This window comes from Prosopis cineraria, unplaced genomic scaffold (assembly GCF_029017545.1).
Source record: "Prosopis cineraria cultivar Desert tree isolate PC_DT_omini unplaced genomic scaffold, ASM2901754v1 PC12, whole genome shotgun sequence".
Classification (NCBI taxonomy): domain Eukaryota; kingdom Viridiplantae; phylum Streptophyta; class Magnoliopsida; order Fabales; family Fabaceae; genus Prosopis; species Prosopis cineraria.
Window position 1 is genome coordinate 42,264,891 of NW_026555343.1, and position 22,152 is coordinate 42,287,042.

The 22,152-nt window shown below is 33.3% G+C and overlaps 2 protein-coding genes across 2 annotated transcripts; both read left to right on the forward strand.

Annotated features, from left to right (window-relative positions):
• The first annotated feature begins 109 nt into the window (after positions 1-109).
• LOC129288899 (protein KINESIN LIGHT CHAIN-RELATED 1-like) lies at positions 110-4,805 on the forward strand. Its single transcript, XM_054925711.1, has 3 exons — positions 110-1,278; positions 2,693-3,601; positions 4,230-4,805. The coding sequence occupies exons 1-3, from the start codon at positions 707-709 to the stop codon at positions 4,462-4,464; spliced, it is 1,716 nt and encodes a 571-aa protein (XP_054781686.1). The 5' UTR covers positions 110-706; the 3' UTR covers positions 4,465-4,805.
• Positions 4,806-9,865: 5,060 nt separating this feature from the next.
• Positions 9,866-10,688, forward strand: LOC129289627 (LOB domain-containing protein 25-like). Its single transcript, XM_054926428.1, has 2 exons — positions 9,866-10,084; positions 10,200-10,688. The coding sequence occupies exons 1-2, from the start codon at positions 9,917-9,919 to the stop codon at positions 10,560-10,562; spliced, it is 531 nt and encodes a 176-aa protein (XP_054782403.1). The 5' UTR covers positions 9,866-9,916; the 3' UTR covers positions 10,563-10,688.
• Positions 10,689-22,152: the final 11,464 nt, after the last annotated feature.

Below are 22,152 nucleotides of genomic sequence, written 5' to 3' on the forward strand. Positions count from 1 at the left end.
ATGCCATCATATAAATGGAATCTGAGAAGTATCGCATTTTCCTTCGTAAGAAATCATCAATACGGATTTACGATTTTTGACAAACAAGACGAATATCCCGAGCAACGGATCAGACTCCATAAATCCATAATCCATAGAGATATATCTAAAAAAGAAAAAACTTGGCACCCAACCCCATAATCCTTAGGCTCGCCGCCACGGGAATAATCGCTGACTAAGCAAATTCTTTTGGAAAGGAGCGTCATAACAGGAGCAAAGAAGAAGAACAAGAACAAAAGAAACTGTGACAACGTGTCGAGGCTTCTCTGCAACTCCAATACCCATACTCTCCAATCAATCATGGATTTTGTGTCTCTCTTCTTACCTTTCTTCTTGGTGAAGCTTGTTCTCAAATTAAAGTATCCAGACTCAACGATCATGAGGAGTCTCTTCCACGCAACCTTCCGCCACTATCCTCCTCACTAATCGATTCCATCATCTAACCTCACTTTACCTCACTTCCCATGATTCCATACTCAATTCCGTCTTCTTTCCATGTTAAATTGTTAATATACATTAGGACGCCATAGCCTTAGCCTGGCAATCTCACCCTTGGTTCCTTTTCATTTGGGTAATTCATCTTGCCAAAATTCTCTTTTCCCTATTTATCAGAGCCCAAGCCCGAGAAATTGAATCGTGAATTGTGGATCGTCTTCAATTTGACGCCATGCCGGGTCTAGTTGCGGCGAAAACCCCGCCTCATACGACCCCTTTGGGAGTCTCCGTTATCGATTATTCCAATGGCGGCGAACAAAGATCTTCTTCACCCATCGTGCAGCGAAGCTTAAAGAAGGCACAGGAAAAGCTGATCACCGACGATTCCTCCCTCGACAACCCGGACCTGGGTCCATTTCTTCTGAAGCTAGCCCGCGACGCAATAGCTTCGGGTGAGAACCCGAACAAGGCGTTGGACCTTGCGATCCGGGCGTCCAAATCGTTCGAGCGCTGTTCGGGTCCGGGTCTGGAGCTTACCATGTGCTTGCACGTTGTGGCGGCTATCTACAGCAGTTTGGGGCGGTTCGGAGAGGCGATTCACGAATTGGAGCGGTCCATTGAGATTCCGGATCCTGGAAAAGGATCGGATCACGCCATGGCGAAGTTTTCCGGGTACATGCAATTAGGGGACACATATTCGATGATTGGGCAGCTCCAACGGTCTGTTAAGTGTTACAGCACAGGATTGCGGGTCCAAATGGAGGCTTTGGGAAAGTCCGACCCGAGAGTCGCAGAGACTTGCAGGTAAAGTCCATGTCCATGTTTTATGTTGAGGGCCGAACAAGAAAGTCTTTGTCCCTTTCACTTCAGCATCCCATTTAATACATAAAATAGAATTGGAAAAAATATGTCCGATGATTTATTCGGTTTTTTAACAAATCACTAGGCTTAAAATACGGGAACTTGTTTGAACCTTTTTTGTTTTTTTTAAGATTTGGGTTTTGAAAATCGAAGGGTTTTTACTTTGTAATATAAAAAGGGCTTTTCAGTCCGGCTTGTATAAGCTCAAAAATAATTTGTGACTTTATCAAAATGTTTTTTTTTTCCCTCACTAGCGAGTTTGAGTTATTTGTTTGACCTTGTATTTATTTTTTTAAAAGAATTAAAAAAATTAATATCCTTATATTAAATTTGCACTCATGTGGTTGTATTTTAAAATTTAAATTTGTATTATTTTCTTTTAGACTTTATAACATTTTAATTTATTCTTTGAAATTTGAATATATAATGCAACGATGTGAAATTTATTTTTTAAGAAAATAAAGAAGGCTTTTAAGCTGACTGTTTGTATAATTAATAAAGGTTGGAATTCAAAAGGTGCTAGTTTTAGAAGGGAGAATATCAATCAAAGACCCTGAAATAATTTAACAAGAATACTTGCTGAAACAATAACTTCAATTATTATTTATTAATATTTACTTGATAAAAATCTTTATCAAATGTTAAATTTTTTTAGAGATATTTTAATGATATTTACCCATTTTAGAGTAACATAGCTTCTAAGCTGAACGCATTTCAGCTCAAGGGCTCCAGTTGCTGGCGTAAGAAATTCTTGAGGAAAAGAACGGAAATGAGAAACTATTTTTTATTTATTAGTGATCATGGCGTAATGCTCATCTTGAGTCTTGACTCCCCATATCCATCCATGCTGGACGGTGGTCCCTGGTCCAATCGGTGGATGTGATATATGTTGATTATTAAAATATATACATGTGATTGTTATTATCGGTGTTTTGGGCCACATGATTGGAAGGAATAATTTTGTGCGGAGTTAGCTTTAAGATTTGAGTTAATCATACTTTGCCCATATGATTAGAAGTAATAATTTTATTCGTAGGCAGCATTGAGGTTTAGGTTAATTATTTTTTATTAAGGATGCCATTTAATTTACTTTTGAGTATAATTTAAAATAGCACAAACTCTTTTAATTAATGATTCCATTCTCAAGAGCCATTCCATACACTACAAATGCAAAATTACGTCGTCACTATCTCCACTCCGAGTGACGCTACCCGATACCCGCGGACCTAGGTATCAGATCATTTCGCTGTATATATCTATTTATTTTGTTATCGCTTTTTTTTTTTTAATTTGTTTTCATTTGCATAATCTATTGAGATGTGGTTGAAATGTGCCCATAATAATTGATTCCTGATAGGTACTTAGCTGAAGCCCATGTCCAGGCTATGCAATTTGATGAGGCTGAGAACTTCTGCAAGAAGGCTCTTGAAATTCACAGGGAGCATAGCTCCCCAGCGTCCCTTCCCGAAGCAGCTGATCGGCGCCTGATGGCTCTCATATGTGATGCAAGGGGAGATTATGAATCAGCACTTGAGCACCTTGTCCTGGCCAGTGTATCAATGATTGCCAATGGACAAGACAATGAGGTTGCATCTATTGATGTTAGCATTGGCGATATTTACCTGTCACTCTGTCGTTTTGATGAGGCTGTCTTTGCCTATCAGAAAGCTCTCAGTGTGTTCAAATCCACCAGAAGCGAGAACCATGGTTCTGTGGCATTAGTATACATTCGCCTTGCTGACCTTCACTACAAGACAGGAAATTTACGAGAGTCCAAATCCTACTGTGAAAATGCCTTGAGAATATATACCAAACCTGTTCCTGGAACAACCCCTGAAGAGATTGCCAGCGGGTTAACTGAAATCTCTGCCATCTATGATGCTCTGAATGAGCCTGAAGAGGCACTGAAGCTCTTGCAGAAGGCAATGAAGTTATTGGAGGATAACCGTGGACAGTATAGGACCATTGCAGGAATTGAAGCACAAATGGCTGTGATGTTCTGCACAGTAGGGAGGTACATGGAGGCTCGGGACTCTTTTGAAAGTGCTATCACTAAGCTGAGGGCTAGTGGGGAGGGGCAATCTGCATTTTTTGGGGTTTTGTTGAACCAAATGGGGCTGGCTTGTGTGCAACTATACAAAATAGGAGAGGCAGCCAAACTTTTTGAGGAGGCAAGAGAGATATTGGAGGAGGAGTGTGGGACATATCACCTGGACACTTTAGGAGTGTATAGCAACCTTGCAGCAACATATGATGCCATGGGGAGGTAATCATTTTTCATAGTAATTTGCTCTCTCCCCTTCTCCCTCTCTCTCTGTGTCACTTTTACACGATTATGTTTGTTAAATTCACTTGTTTTTGCCTGGTTCTTCCCTTTCTTTATCAATGGCAAATGACTTCTTTCAAACACATGCATAATTTTTTTGCACAGATTTTATCACTTAAGTGATCTTTGGCACGTCATTATCCTTATTTTCTATGTAGTTAGAGCTGAGTAACAAAAATATTCAATAACCTTCTATGTAGGACATATGCAATAAATGTACATTAGCTTATATTCGTTGTGAATTCTTGAGTGTTTGGGAATCTAAAAAGTTTCCTCAAACCAAACACCACCTAAGGCGTTTTCTTTAATTTCAACTGTTGAATCTGGTAGAATCTCACATTCATTACACCACCTAAAGCTTTATATGTCATGGCATGTTTTCAGTCAAAAAGTTTTAACTTGTGAGCATATTCTCACTTTCACATGGAGGAATTGATCAAACCAGTTTATTTAGTGATCAATGGAATATTGAACTTCTGAACATGTGACGATGTTGATTACTTCTTGATGGGTTAACATTAATTTTTCTTCCCTGTTCTCTTTTGGTTTTTTGGTGTGATGCATACAGGGTCGACGATGCCATTGAGATATTGGAGCAGACGCTAAAGGTGAGAGAAGAAAAGCTTGGAACAGCAAATCCAGATGCTGATGATGAAAAGAAAAGACTACATGAGCTTTTGAAAGAAGCAGGAAGAGTTCGGAATAAAAAGGGCAAATCCCTTGAAAATCTTATAGATTCTAACTTTCTAAAGATGGAGAAGGAAGGAAGGAAGAGAAGGGCTGCATTTGGTTTGAGAACTTGAAGGAGAGGTCATTGTCTTGACTCTATTTCCTCTCCCATGTTGTTCTGTTTGTGATGAAGAAAAAATATATGGATGAATAAAGGGGGAAAAATGAAACCTCTCACATTCGGTGTCTAGGAGAATTTGTAAAGGTTTTTTAGATGAAACAGGCTTTTCTTTTTCTTTTTTTTTTGGCTTTATATTTTCTATTGTCACTCGTTTTTGTTTCCTTTTTTTTTTCCGGTAGATGTTTCCGATTTTTTTATTCTGCTCCCCCCCTCCCCCCCTTTTGCCAGTGATACGGTTATTGTTCACCAGAAGATAAACGTATATTCTTGATTAAACAAACTTTTGTTTCTGCACCTTGTTGGTTTATGTCACTATTTCTGTCCCCTGCTCTGAAGCCCTGTGCGTCAGTGCGTGGAATATAAAACTGTGCTAAGGAAAGAAGCCGAGAGTGCAGATTCAGTCTTGTTTTAGAGAGGGGAATGCCAAGAGTTCTTGTACCACTAAGGAGAGAAAAAATCACTAAATTTTCTGTGCGCTGCTATATCTTCTGGACTAATTCTTTTCATTTATACACAGAAACAGAAAATTAACAAAACGGTCAAGCTAGGTTTTGTTAACTATTACTCGTAAAAATAAAATATCAGTATTTCAAAAAAGAGAGAGACATATTCGTGTTCGGCATATGTTAGACACTTGAATCAGATCACATGCACATATTTGATATGTGATATTTACCATCTGATTCTTCAATCAAAACATTACTATATAGAAGATTTTTCCTCCGGCTTAGCGTTCTATAATTAAGCCGTCTTAGAAGAAAGCTCTTCGAATATCACTGCGCGCACGTAATTTTTATTATAGAATTTAATAACAAATACTTGAGAAATTTTACTTCTATTGTTTATTTTATTGTGTTGGTGTCAATTTAGGGTTCGTAAGGTATTATGATGCATTATTCTTATTTTGTTTCTTTACATTCATTTTCTGTTCTGCAGCCTCAGTCTGTCGTCTGATTAAACATGCGAGTACATATTTTCCAGGCACTTCTAAAACAAAGCGAAGAAGATTTAACACGAGGAGAGAAGTCCTAATACGGAACATGTTCAACTTGAATATGATGGTCACGCAGGTAGAAGCGAGAGCGGATTATTGATGGAAGCTTTGAATTCCATGAAGAATATTTCTTCTCGATATGTCGCAGCTGTCAAGGATTGGTTAAGGTCATAGTCATTAAAGGGGTGAGCACATGAGATGGTAATACGATGCTAAGTCAAGCCGAAGGTAGCTAACTTTTTTGTTTTTTCTTTTCAATTTTCAATGATAGGACAGGAACAGTGAGGAAAAATAATATACTATTCTACTACAGAACAATACCCTTACTTGTATTGTACACCTAGTCCTGATTAGTTGCATAATTTGATTATCAGAAATAATAGTGTTATTCAGAGAGTTGAACAAATTTTCGTTATGAAAAATAGTTCATTGACAATAGAAGACGTCTCTCTTCAAAACTGTGGGCGGGTAAATTTCCTTTGTTTTTTAGAATCAGCGGGCCTGCTGGTGAAAAACAAATGCAATATACTTAAATGAAATAAATTTGAGAGATTATTTTGTGATTCTTTAGGAGGTTGTACATGTTTAAAATCTTATGATGAGGGCTGGATGGTCACATATAGTTGAAATCGGTCAGCTTTAGCTCCCTCCAGCCACAACACGAACATGTAGTTTCAAATAATTGATACGCTTTATGCTATATGGAATCCTTTGTTTTCTGTCTAATATATGTAACCTGCAGTAAGACTGTTGCTTTTAGCAACTAGCTAGCCTCTTTTTTTGTATCACAATGAGGTTAGATCAGTATTTTTCAGAACCAATTTGATTGCAGAGACTGTTATTTCCCCCCCCCCCCCCTACTTTTACCAGTTTTCACCGGTTTATTATATGCCGTATTAATTAGATCTTACACTGGACTAAACAGTAATCAGTTTCTAGTCCAACCGCCAGTAAAAAAAAGTAAGAGTGTAGGACCAGAGGAATGATGAATTTCTTAGCCAGCAATCTTTCTAGACGTTAACGAGTTGCAATTTCTAAGTATTTTGAAGTAGGATACCTTGAAAATGATAGTTGTGAGAAGAAGGCGAGGCCTTGGATCTGAAGCGAATACCAAAATAACGGGAGATGTCTTGAACATGGTGGACAGTGACTGAGCAATAGCAAGAGCCCATTCGTCCACCCTCTTTCGAGTCACTGTGGTTAGGTCCTCTGTCCCAACAGTGAGAATATGACATGTCATTATGATCCCTCTCTTTTTCAACAAGCCACATCAATCCCTGCTTTTGTCTTGGTCTTTACTTCCACTTCCATCTTTGAAAAGTCCAACCCTCCCCCTGCTGCTCGCCCGGTGCTGTGTCTCACCATTGTATCCCTGAAAATCTCAACATTAGCAATGCTCCTTCCGTTTTAAAATACAAAACATTTTTTAAAAAATAAAATATTTAAAAATATAAAATATTTTTAATTTTTTAAAATATAATATTATTTTTTTTAAAATATCTCTATTAATAATAACTCTATATTTATTATAGGATGTTTAATATGAATAAATATAAAAAAATAAGATTAATTAAAAAATAGGTAATTATTTATTGGGGAATAAGATTCAGTTAAAAATACAATACATTTTTAACAGAAAAAATATAATTTAATATATACTTTTAAAAGTTATTAAATTTAAATAGTTAAATTCATTCTGACGATTCATGTTGGTGGCATTTTTCAGTGAAGATAGCCCCTCCATTCTCCACCCTCAACTAACTATTTGCTCTTCCATTCTTCATTTTTGTTTAACGTTTTTTTAAAAAAGAAAATGGTAATGCGCTTTCTATAATTAATCTCCTTGTCGGTGGAGACTCAATGGTCAATGCATTTACAAGAATACTTTTACTCTAGTTCTTAAATATCCTGTTTGCATCCCAAGGAGTTCATCCTATTTGATGTATAAAAATAATAATAAATAAATAAAATATTATTTAAGGACCACTGTAGCATTTTTATATCCGTCTGCATCAATCAAAGACTGTAAGATTTTAAAATTTTACTGCGGCCCCTTCGTTTTTACCTAAAATTTATTTTTTTACGCGAAATAATCAAATTAAAGTTTAAAATTAAAAAAAAAAAAAAGACGCTTCCACTATCATCGGCCGCCAAATTGCTATCAAAGACCTTGCCACCAGCAGTCGATTACTGGAACTCTAATGGCAATGACACTAAGATAATTGTTAAAAGTGGCTAGAGAAATTTGATCCCATAATTCATTGCCATTTAAAATATTTAATAACCATCAAGCCACCAAACTCATTTAAGCATACATGGTGAAAATATGTATGTATGTGCGCGCGTGCCAACTCAAGCTTTTAAATCACTTTCATATTATAACATAATAATGTATGGTTAATTATAAATTAAAAGCTTTAAAATTTCTTACATTTTACTTGTTATAAAGTTTGAATGTGTTGTTGTTGATAATGAATAGGTCGTTATCACAACTCAAATGATACTTATTAATGAATGACTAACACTTTTATAATTAAGTATATCCTATCAGTTTTTTTAACTTGTTAAAATCTGAATGAATTATTATTAATTTTAAATGAATTATTGTTAAAACTCAAATGGATACTTATTGATAATTGACGCACAAGTTTAATGAAGCAAGTGTAGAAACAACAAGTCATTCAGGTTTTGATAACAACGTATTTAAAATTAATAATAATTCATTCAAGCTTTAACAATTTATAAAAATGAATAGGATGAGTTTAATTATATAAGTGTTCATCCTTCATCAATAAGTATCCATTCGAGTTTTAACAATAACACATTCAAATTTACAACAATCCATTCGGTTTTAACAAAAATTGATACGATTTGCTTAATTATACACATGTTAATCATTTATAAAAAAGTATCTATTCAGACTTTGACAACAACTCATTCACTATTAACAACGACACATTCTATTTTAAAACTTTTAACTTGTAATTGACTACTGTTATGCTATAACATGAAAATGATTTAGAAGCTTGAGTTACTACATACTCCCTACGAACCATAATATAAGACAACTTTTAGAAGCTTTACTTAGTCCAAAATATAAACATTGGGCGATTTTTAGACTTTTTTTTAATTGTTTCCCTATTTTATTTATCACTCTGTTTTAAAAAAATGATGTATTGAAGTTTTAAAAAATTAAAGTTTCAACTAATATTTTTTAAAATCATAAATTAGTTACTAATACCCTATATTTGGGTCTTGAGATGTATGTATAGTGTATATGATGCCTATTAAGCTTTTTAGATAATCAAGGGATTATGTGATAAAACCCTCCTTAATTACATTTACCAATTATCCTTCAATCCTTTAATAAAAGTGTCCCCAATGATAAAGTTTCAATGATTATTTTAAACTTTAGAAATAATTCAGTCATTTCACATAGTGAAATTTTATAATCTTAATAGTAAATATGCTACAATGGTCCTTAAGTCATATTTTCCCTAAAATATTAAACATTGTATAAAAATACTTCTCATGCTTTTAAATAAAATAGTAATTAAATTATTAGGGAAAATTTTAGCTAAGGACTAGGGAATATATTTAATTTTAGGTGGGTTTAAAAACATAATAATTTTAATGGTGAAAAGATCAAAATACTCTTTATGTGTTATATAGTGAATTTTCTCATTACACTTGTTAATTTACCAATATTACTTATGAATTACATCCATTTGTGAGACAATTACTAACATTAGTTATAAATTTATTAACTTTACTTGTAATTTACTAACATCAATTGTAAATTAAAATTTTGTTAGTAATTTATAATTAATATTAATAAATTACAAGACCTGTCAATAATTTATAACTGATATTAGTAAATTAATAAATAAAATTAGTAATTTAATAATTGATTGTTGCTTATGATTAAAAAACTTATATCAAATTTTTAATAATTATTGACATATTAACTCATATAATTTATAATTCATATGCATAAATTAACAAGCGAAAGTAAAAAAATTAACAACTGGTGATTTTATATAACAAATAAAAATTATTTTAATCTTTTTACAGAAGAAATTCTTTTGAGTTTTCTTTCTTAAACTAAATTAAAATTTCAGAATATTATTGAACACACCTGAAATTAAATCTCTACCCATCCTTAATCCTTAATTGATATTCCCCTAAATAATTATTGGATAATGATAGTAAAAATAAATTAACATTTGAGTGAAAATATTAATGCACATGTATAAAGAAGGAAACTTCCGGAAAAGATCACAATGCTAATTATGGTTGTCAATACGTAACAACTTCATCCTCTCACCTCACCTCATCTAATCTCTCTCTCTCTATATATTGGCACACACATACACACACGACATGATGTCTCAGCGTTATTCCCAAGAACATGGAAATGGAAGTGAAACCCCACCAACCGTGCGCAGCTTGCAAGATGCTTCGCCGGAGATGTGACAGTAAGTGCCTCCTTGCTCCATACTTTCCGGCCGACGAGCTTGACAAGTTCGCCGTTGTTCACAGAGTCTTCGGCGCTAGCAACGTTATCAAGATGATTCAGGTCTGATTTGTTTCATCAAGACTTGAGTATCTTCCATTAAGCACATAATTAACTATATACACGCGCGCTTGCGTTGTTTGATTGATTTGTTTTCTGTTCGTATCTAATGATGAAGATGGTGGAGGAGACGAAGAGGGAGGACGCAGTGAAAGCTATAGTGTACGAGGCAATGGCGAGGGTGAGGGATCCAGTGTATGGCAGTGCAGGGGCTATAAAGCAGCTGCAGAAGATGGTGAAGCAGCTGAAGGTGGAGGTGGAGACCATGAAGGCTAGGGTTTCAGAGGTGCGAGAACAAAGAGACGAGTTGCTGATGAATATTGGCCACCATGCGGACTCTCTTCATCATCTTCCTCATCATCATCAGTTTCCCAGCAATGTTGTCCAAGACCCTGTGGCTGTCTTTGATGACTATTACGCTGCTCTCTCGTTAGACCCAATAATGGATCAATTCTCTCTGCAAGGCGACTGGGTCTTGTAGTGCTACCTACTTTGTCTTCTGGAAACTAAGCTTAATAGTGTAGTGATGTAGTCATATCAAACAAGAACGCTTTAATCTTTCTAAGATCAGACAAGTTAGCATACTGTATGCTCGTTGAATCTTCTATGTTGTAGGCCATGATACCTGTTTGTATATGTGTGTGTATATCATAAAAACTAATGACTCCTACTTTTCTCCGGTCAACAAACTATATCCAAAAAACCAGATTAACTAATTACAATTTATATATGTGTGTGCATTCTAATGAACTAATACTGACTAATCATATGTAATTCTTTTTTCAATAAACAAGGCCACGATCAAAATGGTGTAAAAAGTGACAAAATTAAGTCGAATTTAGAAGAAGAAGATCCTTGATTACACTCTAAAGAAGGGTCGATAGAAACGTTTTATGATGAGACGTTTGGCTTGATGAGTCTGTCTGTCTGTATATTGGTTTGCTTCTTTAAAAGTAAAAGCATGATTTAATTTCTAATCTTGCATAATGATATTTCTCATCTTTTTCATATAAAAGAGGACGATTCTGGGTACGTTTATATAGTTCCAGACTAAGCACATATTACAATATATACTCGCTTTTACTATCAAATTGAACTAGTATCGTGGAATTTCTAGAACACCTTTTTCAATCAAAAGGCTATGAGGGAAAAACATACTCAAAAAGGAAAAAGCAAGCTCTGATGATCATGATCGCGTAGCGCAGCAATTTTGCAAGTATATACACAAAAGCTCTATGCAGACTAATGAAATAAATTTTAGTCAGCCAATTCACACCTTCATCGTTACTAATTATAGTCATTCAATAAATATTTACTATTCTAGTATGATATTGGCTCGATCACGCATGCTTAATTGTTCATTTTTGCATTATAATAATTGGAAATGAAGAAGAGAAAAGTGATGAAAATATAGATATAGCTAGGTTATATTGACGCAGATAATTTTGAAAGTGTATGTGTCAGCTGAGATATGTATGTTGAAAATTAACGGATTAAAACTCTGGCAACGAAAAACGATTATCTTAGCTTCTTGTTCTCAATCAATGTTGGTCTTGAAAATTCATGCCACGTGGATGGACCATAGGAAGCTAAAAACAAAAAAAATATCAGAAGAAATCAACAAGTACATACCATGTGCCTAACTTTGTTTGCTGGTATATAGAGTTTCATTGCATGCAGATATTATATCATAAATTTGTAATCCCCTGCTTTTGACGCGCATGATTCAATTAGACTTTATTGATGGATTTGGATTCACATTGAATTATCTCATTTGATATTATAGGTTGTGATAACAATCATTCAATTAAATTACAAATTTTTGGAAGAAACAACAAACGCGAATACGTGTTCTGATTATAAGAGTTGTTTTACATTTTGTGATAAAAAAATATGTGTTAATCACTTTTAAATATTGATAAAATTTAATAATTATAATTAAGATATTTATTGATTAGTGAGTGAATTTAAGTCACTTGTTAAATCTAAATCCTTGTTGGCTGCTTTAACATTCATATATGTAGTTCACACAAACACGTCTTCTGCACAGAAAGTTAGCTGGACGGCACCAGCCAGATCCTGGTGAAACCAATTTTTGGATCCTCTCTTCCCTGATAGGTTATTGTCTCCATTTGTCTCACATGAATTTTTTGTGACTGGGTTAATTTCATCACAAGGAAGAGCAGATCAAAATTCCGAAATTATGAAAGAAAGTATCCTTGGTGTTAAATGGGACATTCTTCTCTATTTAATTACATTAAATACCAGTACGAGTGACAGAACCATTATCTTCTAAGCAAGTCTATTATTTAATGCACTTCTACTTATTCATCAACAGGTGATGATGGATTAAGAGGTTTCAGGCCCCCTTATCAATTCAGCCCCTGTCGACTTATATAGGCCCGAATTAGACTTAGTCCATTAACCATTTAGTCGGGCCTTCAGTTTTGTCCCCTTCTGCCCACAAGGCACTGAATTACTAATATCAAATGACAGCGTAGTATAAAAGATCAACCCACCTAATTGAATCAATAAATTATTAAATTAATATTTTAATTATTTTAATAAAATATTTTATTTATAATTAATTTAATCATGATTTGATTATAATTTTAACTTTTGAATTGATTCAATGACTGATTCAATATTGTTAGTACTTTTATATTCGTGTAAGTTAGTGCCATGAATCTATTATTTCTTGGTGGAGAATTCTCTTAATTTTTAAAATGAGTCACGGTGATTGGGCTTAAGAGGTTTTGCACACCCCTCTCCTCTGAAAATGAGATTCTTAACTTTATACGATAATCATCAAATATACATATCAACTTCACAAAGTTTGACATTAATCTCAATTCTCATTATTCATTTTGTACCTTATCACTAAATATAAATGTTAACAAACTACTATTCACCAAACAATATCAGTATACAGCTAAAATGGCTTAAACATTATGTGTGGCATTGAAATATTCTTTTAATGACATTTACTTTTTAATATAACAATAGGCAACAAAAATCACATGTATGACCAAATATTAGAAAACGTGTAAGTAGCACATAGGGTTTTGGAGTAACATTGCCTAGTTAAACTAATCCAAAAAAACTAACGGTTGTTAAATCTAGTAGGATAAGCTATTTCCTCATAATATGGTGAATCAATATTCAAATTTCTATTAAGAAATATACTTATATTTAGTATTCGATCATGCCTTGATTAATGTTTCATTTGCAAGTTCAACTTTTCTTTAAGATGTTTTTTGGATTTATAAGCCATGCTTTTTGTGGGGGCTTATTAAAGATAACGAAAGAAGGTGGAAATGCAATTTTGCTAAAAACTTGAACACATTATAATCACGAAGGCTAAACTCATGGCTATGCATGGGATTTAAAACTTTGTGAGCTTCATGTTTTCAAAAAAATTAAGTTTTACACAGACCTTTTTACTCTTTTTAAACTCATGAACATCCATGATAATAATTGCCTAATTTTTAATAATATGCATGCTATCATAAATCTTTTAATGAAAGATTGAGAAATTAGCTATAAACATGTTCATAAAAAAGTTAATTCACGCAATGAGTGCATTGCAAATGTTACTTGAAATATAGATTCGAAGGTTATCATTTTCAAGGATCCTCCCATAGATTGGAGTAACTTTATTTTAATTTTGTTGATCGGCGATAGGGTTTTTCCCATTCCTTGTACTAAAAGAATAGGTCTCATTTGATGCATGGAATTAATTTAGATGGAAATGGAAATAGAATTTGAATTGGAAATGGAAATGGAGGTAAAAGTAAAAGTGGAACTAGATGGCAAAAAAAAAAAAGGAAATTGAACTAGTTTGAAAAATATATTTGGTATGACCATATAATTCTTGTATGAAAATACTGAAAATAGCCCTTCCAAAAAATCCATTATCTCTAAAAAAACCCATCATACACAAACCTAGAATCACTACTACTATTCGTTGATTAGAAAAATAATTATTAGACTGTGGAAGTAGAATGGCAAAAAAAATTTAAATTGAACACTATTAGAGGGCATAATGAAGTGCATAATCAAATCAAAGAAGGGGAAGAGGAGATGAGGCATCACATGTTCTAAAGCCTTGGAATGTTTGCTTAAAAGCTCGACTCCATGGCAGTCACCTTTTAAATGTTGGCAAATGAGTACAATGTTGTTTTTCAACAACGGTGGTCTTAGAAATGGAGACAAAGGGGGGAGGATACACTATATCTTATGATGAATTGATAGTCAAACAAGTCATAGTCCAAAAGTGGAAGGACATAATGATTAGGGTTCCTAAATGATGAGAAGTGCAAAATCCTGATATACTAACCGAGTTTAACCAAATAATCTAATTACTTGATAATTAAATATTTTAAAAATGAGATCCCAAGCATTAACCATTTATAAATAATCTATTTAAAAGACAAAATCAAAGTTTTATTGTGCATAAAAGCATGTAGTAACACGCGTTCAGAAAAACAATTGAAAAAAGGGCAAAAATGATGTTTCACAAAATTTTTGGGTTGTTCGCCATAGCCAACCATGCACTCGCCATAACAAACCATGCTAAGACCATTCATAATGGCCAACACACATGTAAGCCACAGAGAGCCTCCTATATGTAATTTGCCGCGATTAAGGCACCATTCACAGCGATGAGTTATATAGGTATCACAGCAAATGATAAATATAGGGGCCAAATTCTAGCATAAACCAAATCTCTACTTGACATCTAATTGAGGTGATCTAAATATGCATATAAAAGCACAAATAGAGAGCTAACTATGTCAATGGTTTCATCTCAAAACTCAATCATACATAAGAGTTAGAGACCCAAACACAATTTAAGCCTTTTAACACTTCTCACAACACAAAGGCGTCTAAACCCTAGATCAAATCATAAGCTCTTACAACTACCTAAATCAAGCTTAATGGACCTAGAATGACCTGTGTAATGTACCATGACACACCAATACTTTCAAAACATTAATTTCAATTCTCAACCCTAGTTTCATCAAAAGTAAAGGGGAGGTAATCACAATTCAAATCACCAAAATAATCATTTACAAACTTTCAATTACCTTAAACATACTTGCGCTAGTATTTTAGCCATGACTAAGCCTTATCAAGAAGTTCATTTTATCACAGGGCACAAAATAAAACCAATAAATAACTTAACGTATGAAATGGTGCAAGCACTCAAAAATAAATAACCTAGTTGGCATTATCATTATAAATTACACACAAGAAAAAGAATACAAGGCATTATAGTGGGAATAACTTATCCTGAAGCCTCGGAAGCCTTCCCCCTATCTTGACCAGAGTTAGTGCTTGTAAAACATTGAATAATAGGGTGAGTAAAATTAGTCAATAACCAAAGTCATCTATAACATAATCATGCAAGTCAAATAATTACAGACATACATAGTAGGCAATTTTAAAACAATTAATATTTCTTTACTATAAATCAATGTAATGCATGATCATATACATCTCCAAACCTCCATCTCTGCTAATTGAATCCATAGGCTACAAAGTAATTAGGAGCTAATCTTATGTGATCAAGATAGTCCAAGCTTTTCAATCAGGAGAGGTGACTCAGCTAAGGCTCCACGCTCTTTTTCGAACCATGGATTCCCCATCTTTAACACAAGGGTGTTATAAGACCCTGTTACCAACTTTACTAGTTGGGGTTTAAGGGTAAACTTTATTATCACCTTTGCTAGGTGGGGCTTAAAGGCAAAGTAATGGACCAAATGCTAAGGCCTCATGGTGTTGGCGTGATCCAGTGGACACAAATCACTACTTTACCTAGGCGAACTCCTACTATCAATATGATCATGCAACTCATCATATGCTATTTCATATGGCTTATGTATTATCCTAAATTTCAAACTTTAAAATTCCAAGTGTTTACGAGGAAAAATTAGTCAAAATAAGAGAATGTCAAATTAATGATTTTTTTGGATGATTCATATGGTTTTTGAATCATTTGATAGCCTTAAAAGAGGGCTAAGTTAAAGTTTGAGAGGATTGTGGCATAAAAAGGGCCTAAAATTATGCTGGGATAATTTGTGCCATCTTTTATGGTGGATGCGCCATGTGTCATGGTCGATGGATAAAACCTATACTCATTAGACTTGTAATTTAGGTAGAAAAATGGAAGAGAAAAATGCAAAAAGGCAACTGTGAACGAATTTGTGCTTGCTAGGGCTTGACCTTATGAGCTGTTTAGAAGTATTTTAAGTAAGATTCATCCTTGGGTAAGCTTCTTATATCTCTTTCTTCTCCTTTATGTGAATTTCTATAAATTTAGAAGGATATGGGGTTTAATTTTGATTCTCTTAGGCTATGATCAAACTCATTACCTTAGTTAAAGTCTTGGAGAATTAAATTAACCTTTTAAATCTAGGTTTATGGATTGTGTGATAAATTAAAATTTTTGGTTACGATTTGGATTAATCCTAAGTGAAAATTAGGAGTTTAAAATCAATGTTGGTAGAAGATTGGTGTTATTAGTGTGTTTGAGTGTTAAATAGGGGTAATAGAGTGTGATGGGAGAATTAATGGTGTTAAAGTAAGGTTTTGGGTATAATAGATACTTAAAATCATGCTAAAAAGGGTTCATTAGAGTGGGAATTAATGATTTAATGTTTGATCTTATAAATTAAATATTGATCAAGTATTAATACACTAGTGAATACTTGTGGAGCTAAGTTTTGACCATAGTAAACCTTTTTGTTGTAAAAGGGCTGAAGTAATCAAATTGTCTAAATTTCCTATTTGTGTGTTTGGATGGTTGTGTGGTGATTGCAAAAACTACCATTATTATTTTAGACTAGTATAGTATTAATATAAAAAATGTTATTATAATTTGGAAACCTTTATGTGAAGTGGAATGGGATAACTATGTTTTGCATATGTTGCAGTTTTGAAAGTTTGTGCTAAATCCTATGTTCATGTATATGTATTTGTAAAATTAAATGTTTTATAATGGAAATGATTATTCAAGAGTCAATTTTATGTTATTACTATGTGTGAAATTGTTGAGCATATGTTTGGCATGATCATTTGTGAGAGGGTGTGAGTTCACCCTTTATTTGAGGACATTATTTGAAAATTCATATGGTACACTAGATTGTAGAGGTCTCGGTACGTAGATTTATTATTGTTTAGAAGTTTCAGTACTATTTGAGATAGATTGGGTACCCCGGTTATTCGTGGGAAGGGAAAATCTGTGGTCTATAGTGTGTAAAGGCACTTTTGGCCAAATCTACCTCTTACAATTAGTGAGCTTGAGCCAATGTAGTCACATGGATTTAGTTCTATTAAATTGTTAGTCCATAGATTCAATCGGAAGATATAAGAAGGGTATAAGACAGCGTGTGATCATGCATATCATTTTATAGTCATGCGTATGTGTATATGTGAACTTGTTTTTTTGAGTACATGATAGATTGCCACTTCACACATGCATTTATTATCCTTACTCATAAGTAGTTTGTTTAGACTATTTAGTTACTGAATTCTCAACTCACCTCATGGTTACATTTTACAAGTGAAAGCTTCAATAGGGGAAAATGAAAGGAAGGTGCAAAGGAGAATTGAGGGACTTGTAATTGTATGGTTCTCCCTCTCTCTTTTGGTTTGTAATGAATTATTTATGCTTATGCCAACTTAGGACCAAATGTCATTTTGAGGTCACTTACATGAATACTATTGTAAATTGTGGGTATCTCGACTTGAGATATTGTAATTGTGATGTAATATTTGTGAGAGGTTGAGATACTAGTGTAAGTGTTGTTTTTATATTAATTATGTGTTTGAATGGCCAAAAAGATGTTTATGGTGAATTGTGGTACCCTTTGGGTTTATGCTGAATTTGGGGTTTGAATGGCCAAAATGTGATTGGAATGTTGTTATTGTGGTTTAATTGTGTAATCAAGTTGTTTGTGGTCTATTTGAGTTGGTTTTAGTGTTTCCAAGGTTATTGACACTTGGTATATGAGTTTGGACACCTTAGTTATTGTTTTGAAAGGAAAGTAGACCATTTTGTGTCCAAGTGTCTAACTTTTGATTAGTAAGGTGTATGGGTGTGAGACTGATGCTAACAGTTAAGCGGCTCAAAGAACTTCGTGTGAACACTTGAATTACTCAAATTGGATGTTGAATGACAAAACGACGCACTTTAAAAGTAGTCTTGAAATGTTGCCATGATAGTAGGCATTCACCACGACGTAATGCACAAAGAGGGATGTTGTCCCTCTGTGCCATCCATCATGACGAGTAATGCTTATGCTGCTATGGATGGCATAAAGTCTAGACATTTCCAAAATATTCTATTATTTTTTTTAAGAGTTGTTATTGATTTCTATGCTTATGTTATCTTGTGTAATTTGTTTTAAATTATTGTTTGACCTCAAATAACTTTTTAAAAATAATTTTCTTGGGATTACAATTTCTTAAACTATTTTCTAAACCTTTGTATTATGATAACCATACACGAGGAATTTAATTATTCTTGGTTATCGTAATGATGTCTTGTGTTCTATATATTTGATAATGTTAGAGAGGATATTATAGGTTATCACAAGATTATCATCAAAAAATTCATATTCATCAACATTTACAAAAATCAAGAATGGAAACTCTTACTTTCAAATTTCAAAATTGCATTTAACTACAAGCCATACTTGCATATTTGAAAAAAAAAAAATCAAAGCAACATATATACATATAAACTCATATAAAAATATATTTTTAATTTTACAAATACCTATAATTAGTTAACAAGTAATAACACGCAATAGAATTTATCTGATTACCTCAAACATTTGAGGGCTTAAAGGTTAACCCTTAAGAATTCACTTGCTTTGGAGCTAAATTCAAGCTCTATAATGCTTCACAAGGTTAGTCTATAATTTATAACAATCGCTAATTACTATTAGTTATCCAACACAACATTTCCAATTTCTAAACTTTTTTACTTTAATAATCAATTTCCTAACTACAACTTAAATCTCTTATATAATTAGTCTATTAACTTCCATTAGCTTTATTTAGTTCCCATTAATTCAAATAATCATTAATATAACCTTTCATAATCTGAAAATCATCCTTTGGAGGCCTAAAGTTTGTCCAAAATGGATAATTCAAGCTCACAACCTTTTGAAAATTCCTAAACTAGGTATAAAATATTTAAACAACTCCTATTAATCTTGTTAGAACTAACAGGTTTGGACCCATAGACCTAGGTCCAAAAATCTTACTCTCCCAACCTTAAATCTTGATTTAAATTCATGTATAGGGAAGAAGAGATGGAGTAGAAGATTTACCTATATGAAGCCAAGTGAGAAAATACCTCCAAAAGCCCTGAATATCAAGCCTTAGCAAAGCCTTTCCTCTCTCTTGTTACTCTCTCTTTTTAGTTTCTTTTTTGGTTTACATGTCGCATTTGTGATTTTTAATCTTAAAATTTTGCTTGTTCACCAAGCTATACCCTTCGCCATGACAAGTGGCATATAGGCAGCTTGAATTCTACTCCTTAATTTGGGCCCAAATGGCTAAAACACCACCGAATCTAATCCATAGGTTGAAAATGAATATAGTAAGTTCATTAGCCAGTCTAAACTATCCTTAAACTAATTAATGCTAAATTTTACTTATTTAACCTTATTTAATTTACATAATCTAATATGTTATAGGAAGCTTGCTAGTAGTTTAGTGAAAGGTTGCTGACATCGGGGGGTGTAATATCCTTGATTTTAATTCATGGATTAAGTGAACTGATCAATGATAATTAGATAAAATTGAGCATTGATTAGTGTAAGAATGGCTAGAGATGACTAATAGGTCTATTAAATTCATTTTTAGCCTTTTAATTAGGGCCTAAAGATGTTTTACTATAGCAAAAATGGGTTGCTCATCTCTGTACCATCCGCCGTAGTGGTTGGTCCATGCACCACAGCTAATGGCTCTAATTGTGAGATTAAAACATGCATCCTTAGTTTAAAGAACAAAAAAAGAAAGTTGAGAAGAATGAAGGAGCTCAGTTTTTACTCTATTAGGGCTTCATTTCTAAAGCACTTTGAAGGTGATTCAAGTTTGATTCCATCTAGGTATAGCTTCCTTACCTTTTCCTCTTATCTCTACACAAATTTGGATTAGGATTGGGGGTTTGAAATTGATTATTTTGAACCTCAGGCTATGAGTCTGAATTCATTAGTTCTAATAGGACTAACAGGGGTTGTTTAAATAACCTATTCCTAGTTTAGAAGTTTTTACAAGGTGACAAGATTAGGTCATCCATTTTGAACAAGCCCTAAATGTCTAAAAAGTGATTTTAAATTATTGGATTCATATTAGTGATTATTTAAATTAATAAGAGTTAAATAAAATTAATGGGAATTAATAAACTCATTAGTTGTGAGATTGAGATTTTTTGTTAGCAAATTTAGTTATTAAAGTATGAATTTAGAAGCTACAAATGGTGCCATTAGTGACGACTGCTATTGGTAAATGTAGATTAACCTCGTAAAGCTCTATAGAGATCGAATTTAGCTCAGAAACAAGTGGTAATGTAGGTAACTTTCAAGTGATCAACGATTTAAGGTAATTGGGAGAATCTATTTTGTATTATTACTTTTTAAATTAATTACAAGTTTTCATGAACTTTGAAACTATATTTTCTACATATCTCAATGTATATATGTTATTTGAGTTTTGAAAATATATAAGTGTGGCTTTATATAAAAATGGGATAATGAAATTGAATATGAAAATTGGCTGTCTATTAATGATTGAAACTCTTTAGAATTTGGTAAATTTAGATGAATATGAGCATGGTAATGATATTGAAATTTGTTATTAGTATAATAGCATGTGATATTGCAATGATCATAGTGATAGTAGGAGTTTACTTTAGTGAGGAGTAATGATTTGAATCTACATGAATCTCACCAACACCATCGAGCCTTATTGTTTAGTCCTTTACTTTACCTTTAAACCCTATATAGCGAACGTAGTGATAGGGCTTACCCGTAAATCCCAACTAGCAAAGTTGATAACAGGGATTTATGACACTCCCTATGTTCAAGATAGGGGAATCCATGGTCTGAAAATAAGTATAGGGCTTTAGCTTAGTCACCTCTCATGATTGGAGATCTCAAACTAACCTAGCCACATAGGTTTAGACCCTAATTACTTTGTCGTCCATGGATTTAGTTAGTAGTGATGGAGATTTGGAGAAATGGATGATCATTACATTATGAATTATGCATTATGGATATTTCCATGCTTATGGTTATTTGACTTGCATGAGCGTGTTTTAGATTATCTTAATTATTGAGTAGTTTTACCCACTCTTTATTTAACATTTTTCAAGCATTAGCTCTAGGCAAGACAAGGGAAAGGCTTTTAAGGCTTAAGAACGTGATTTCCCTTTGTAAAGCATCATAATACTTTTGATATATGTGTAATTAAATTGACACTCCTAACTAGGACGATCATTTTGATTACTTGCACCATTGCATACTTTTGTGGTTATTTGTTGGTATTTTGCGCACTTTATTAGTTTGTATAAGTTATTCATCTTTGTTTAGGGTTAAAATATTGGTGTAAGTATGTTTAGAGTTCTTTTAGGATTTTAAATATTTATTCCGTAAATTAAATGATGATCAACTCCCCTTTTATTTTTTTGATGAAATTGGGGTTAGGCAGTAAAAATGAGATTTGTGTGTTGTGGTGTGCTGCACAAGTTGTTCTAGGTCATTTGAGTTTAGTCTAGGTGATTGTTTGAGCTTTAGCACTTTGGTTGGTTTTTAGACACCTGGAAGGATTTAAAGAGTGAAAATGGTGTTGTTTTTGTTTTGGGTGTTCAATTTTGGTGATATGAACTAATTTTGAAATGAAAATAATGGTAGTAGCTAGTTCACTGAATAAAGTTTTTGTAGATACATAAATTATCTCAATTGGATATTGGATGAAGAATTGGAACATGTCAGAATTCAACCTTAGAATTTATCATTTGATAGCATGATGTTGTCATGTGCTGTGCAATGTGT

Coding starts and splice junctions, on each gene's coding strand:
- LOC129289627 (XM_054926428.1), top strand. CDS start 9,917: ATGGAAATGGAAGTGAAACCCCACCAACCGTGCGCAGCTTGCAAGATG. Junction 10,085..10,199: donor ACGTTATCAAGATGATTCAG/GTCTGATTTGTT, acceptor CTAATGATGAAG/ATGGTGGAGGAGACGAAGAG.
- LOC129288899 (XM_054925711.1), top strand. CDS start 707: ATGCCGGGTCTAGTTGCGGCGAAAACCCCGCCTCATACGACCCCTTTG. Junction 1,279..2,692: donor AGAGTCGCAGAGACTTGCAG/GTAAAGTCCATG, acceptor GATTCCTGATAG/GTACTTAGCTGAAGCCCATG. Junction 3,602..4,229: donor ACATATGATGCCATGGGGAG/GTAATCATTTTT, acceptor TGATGCATACAG/GGTCGACGATGCCATTGAGA.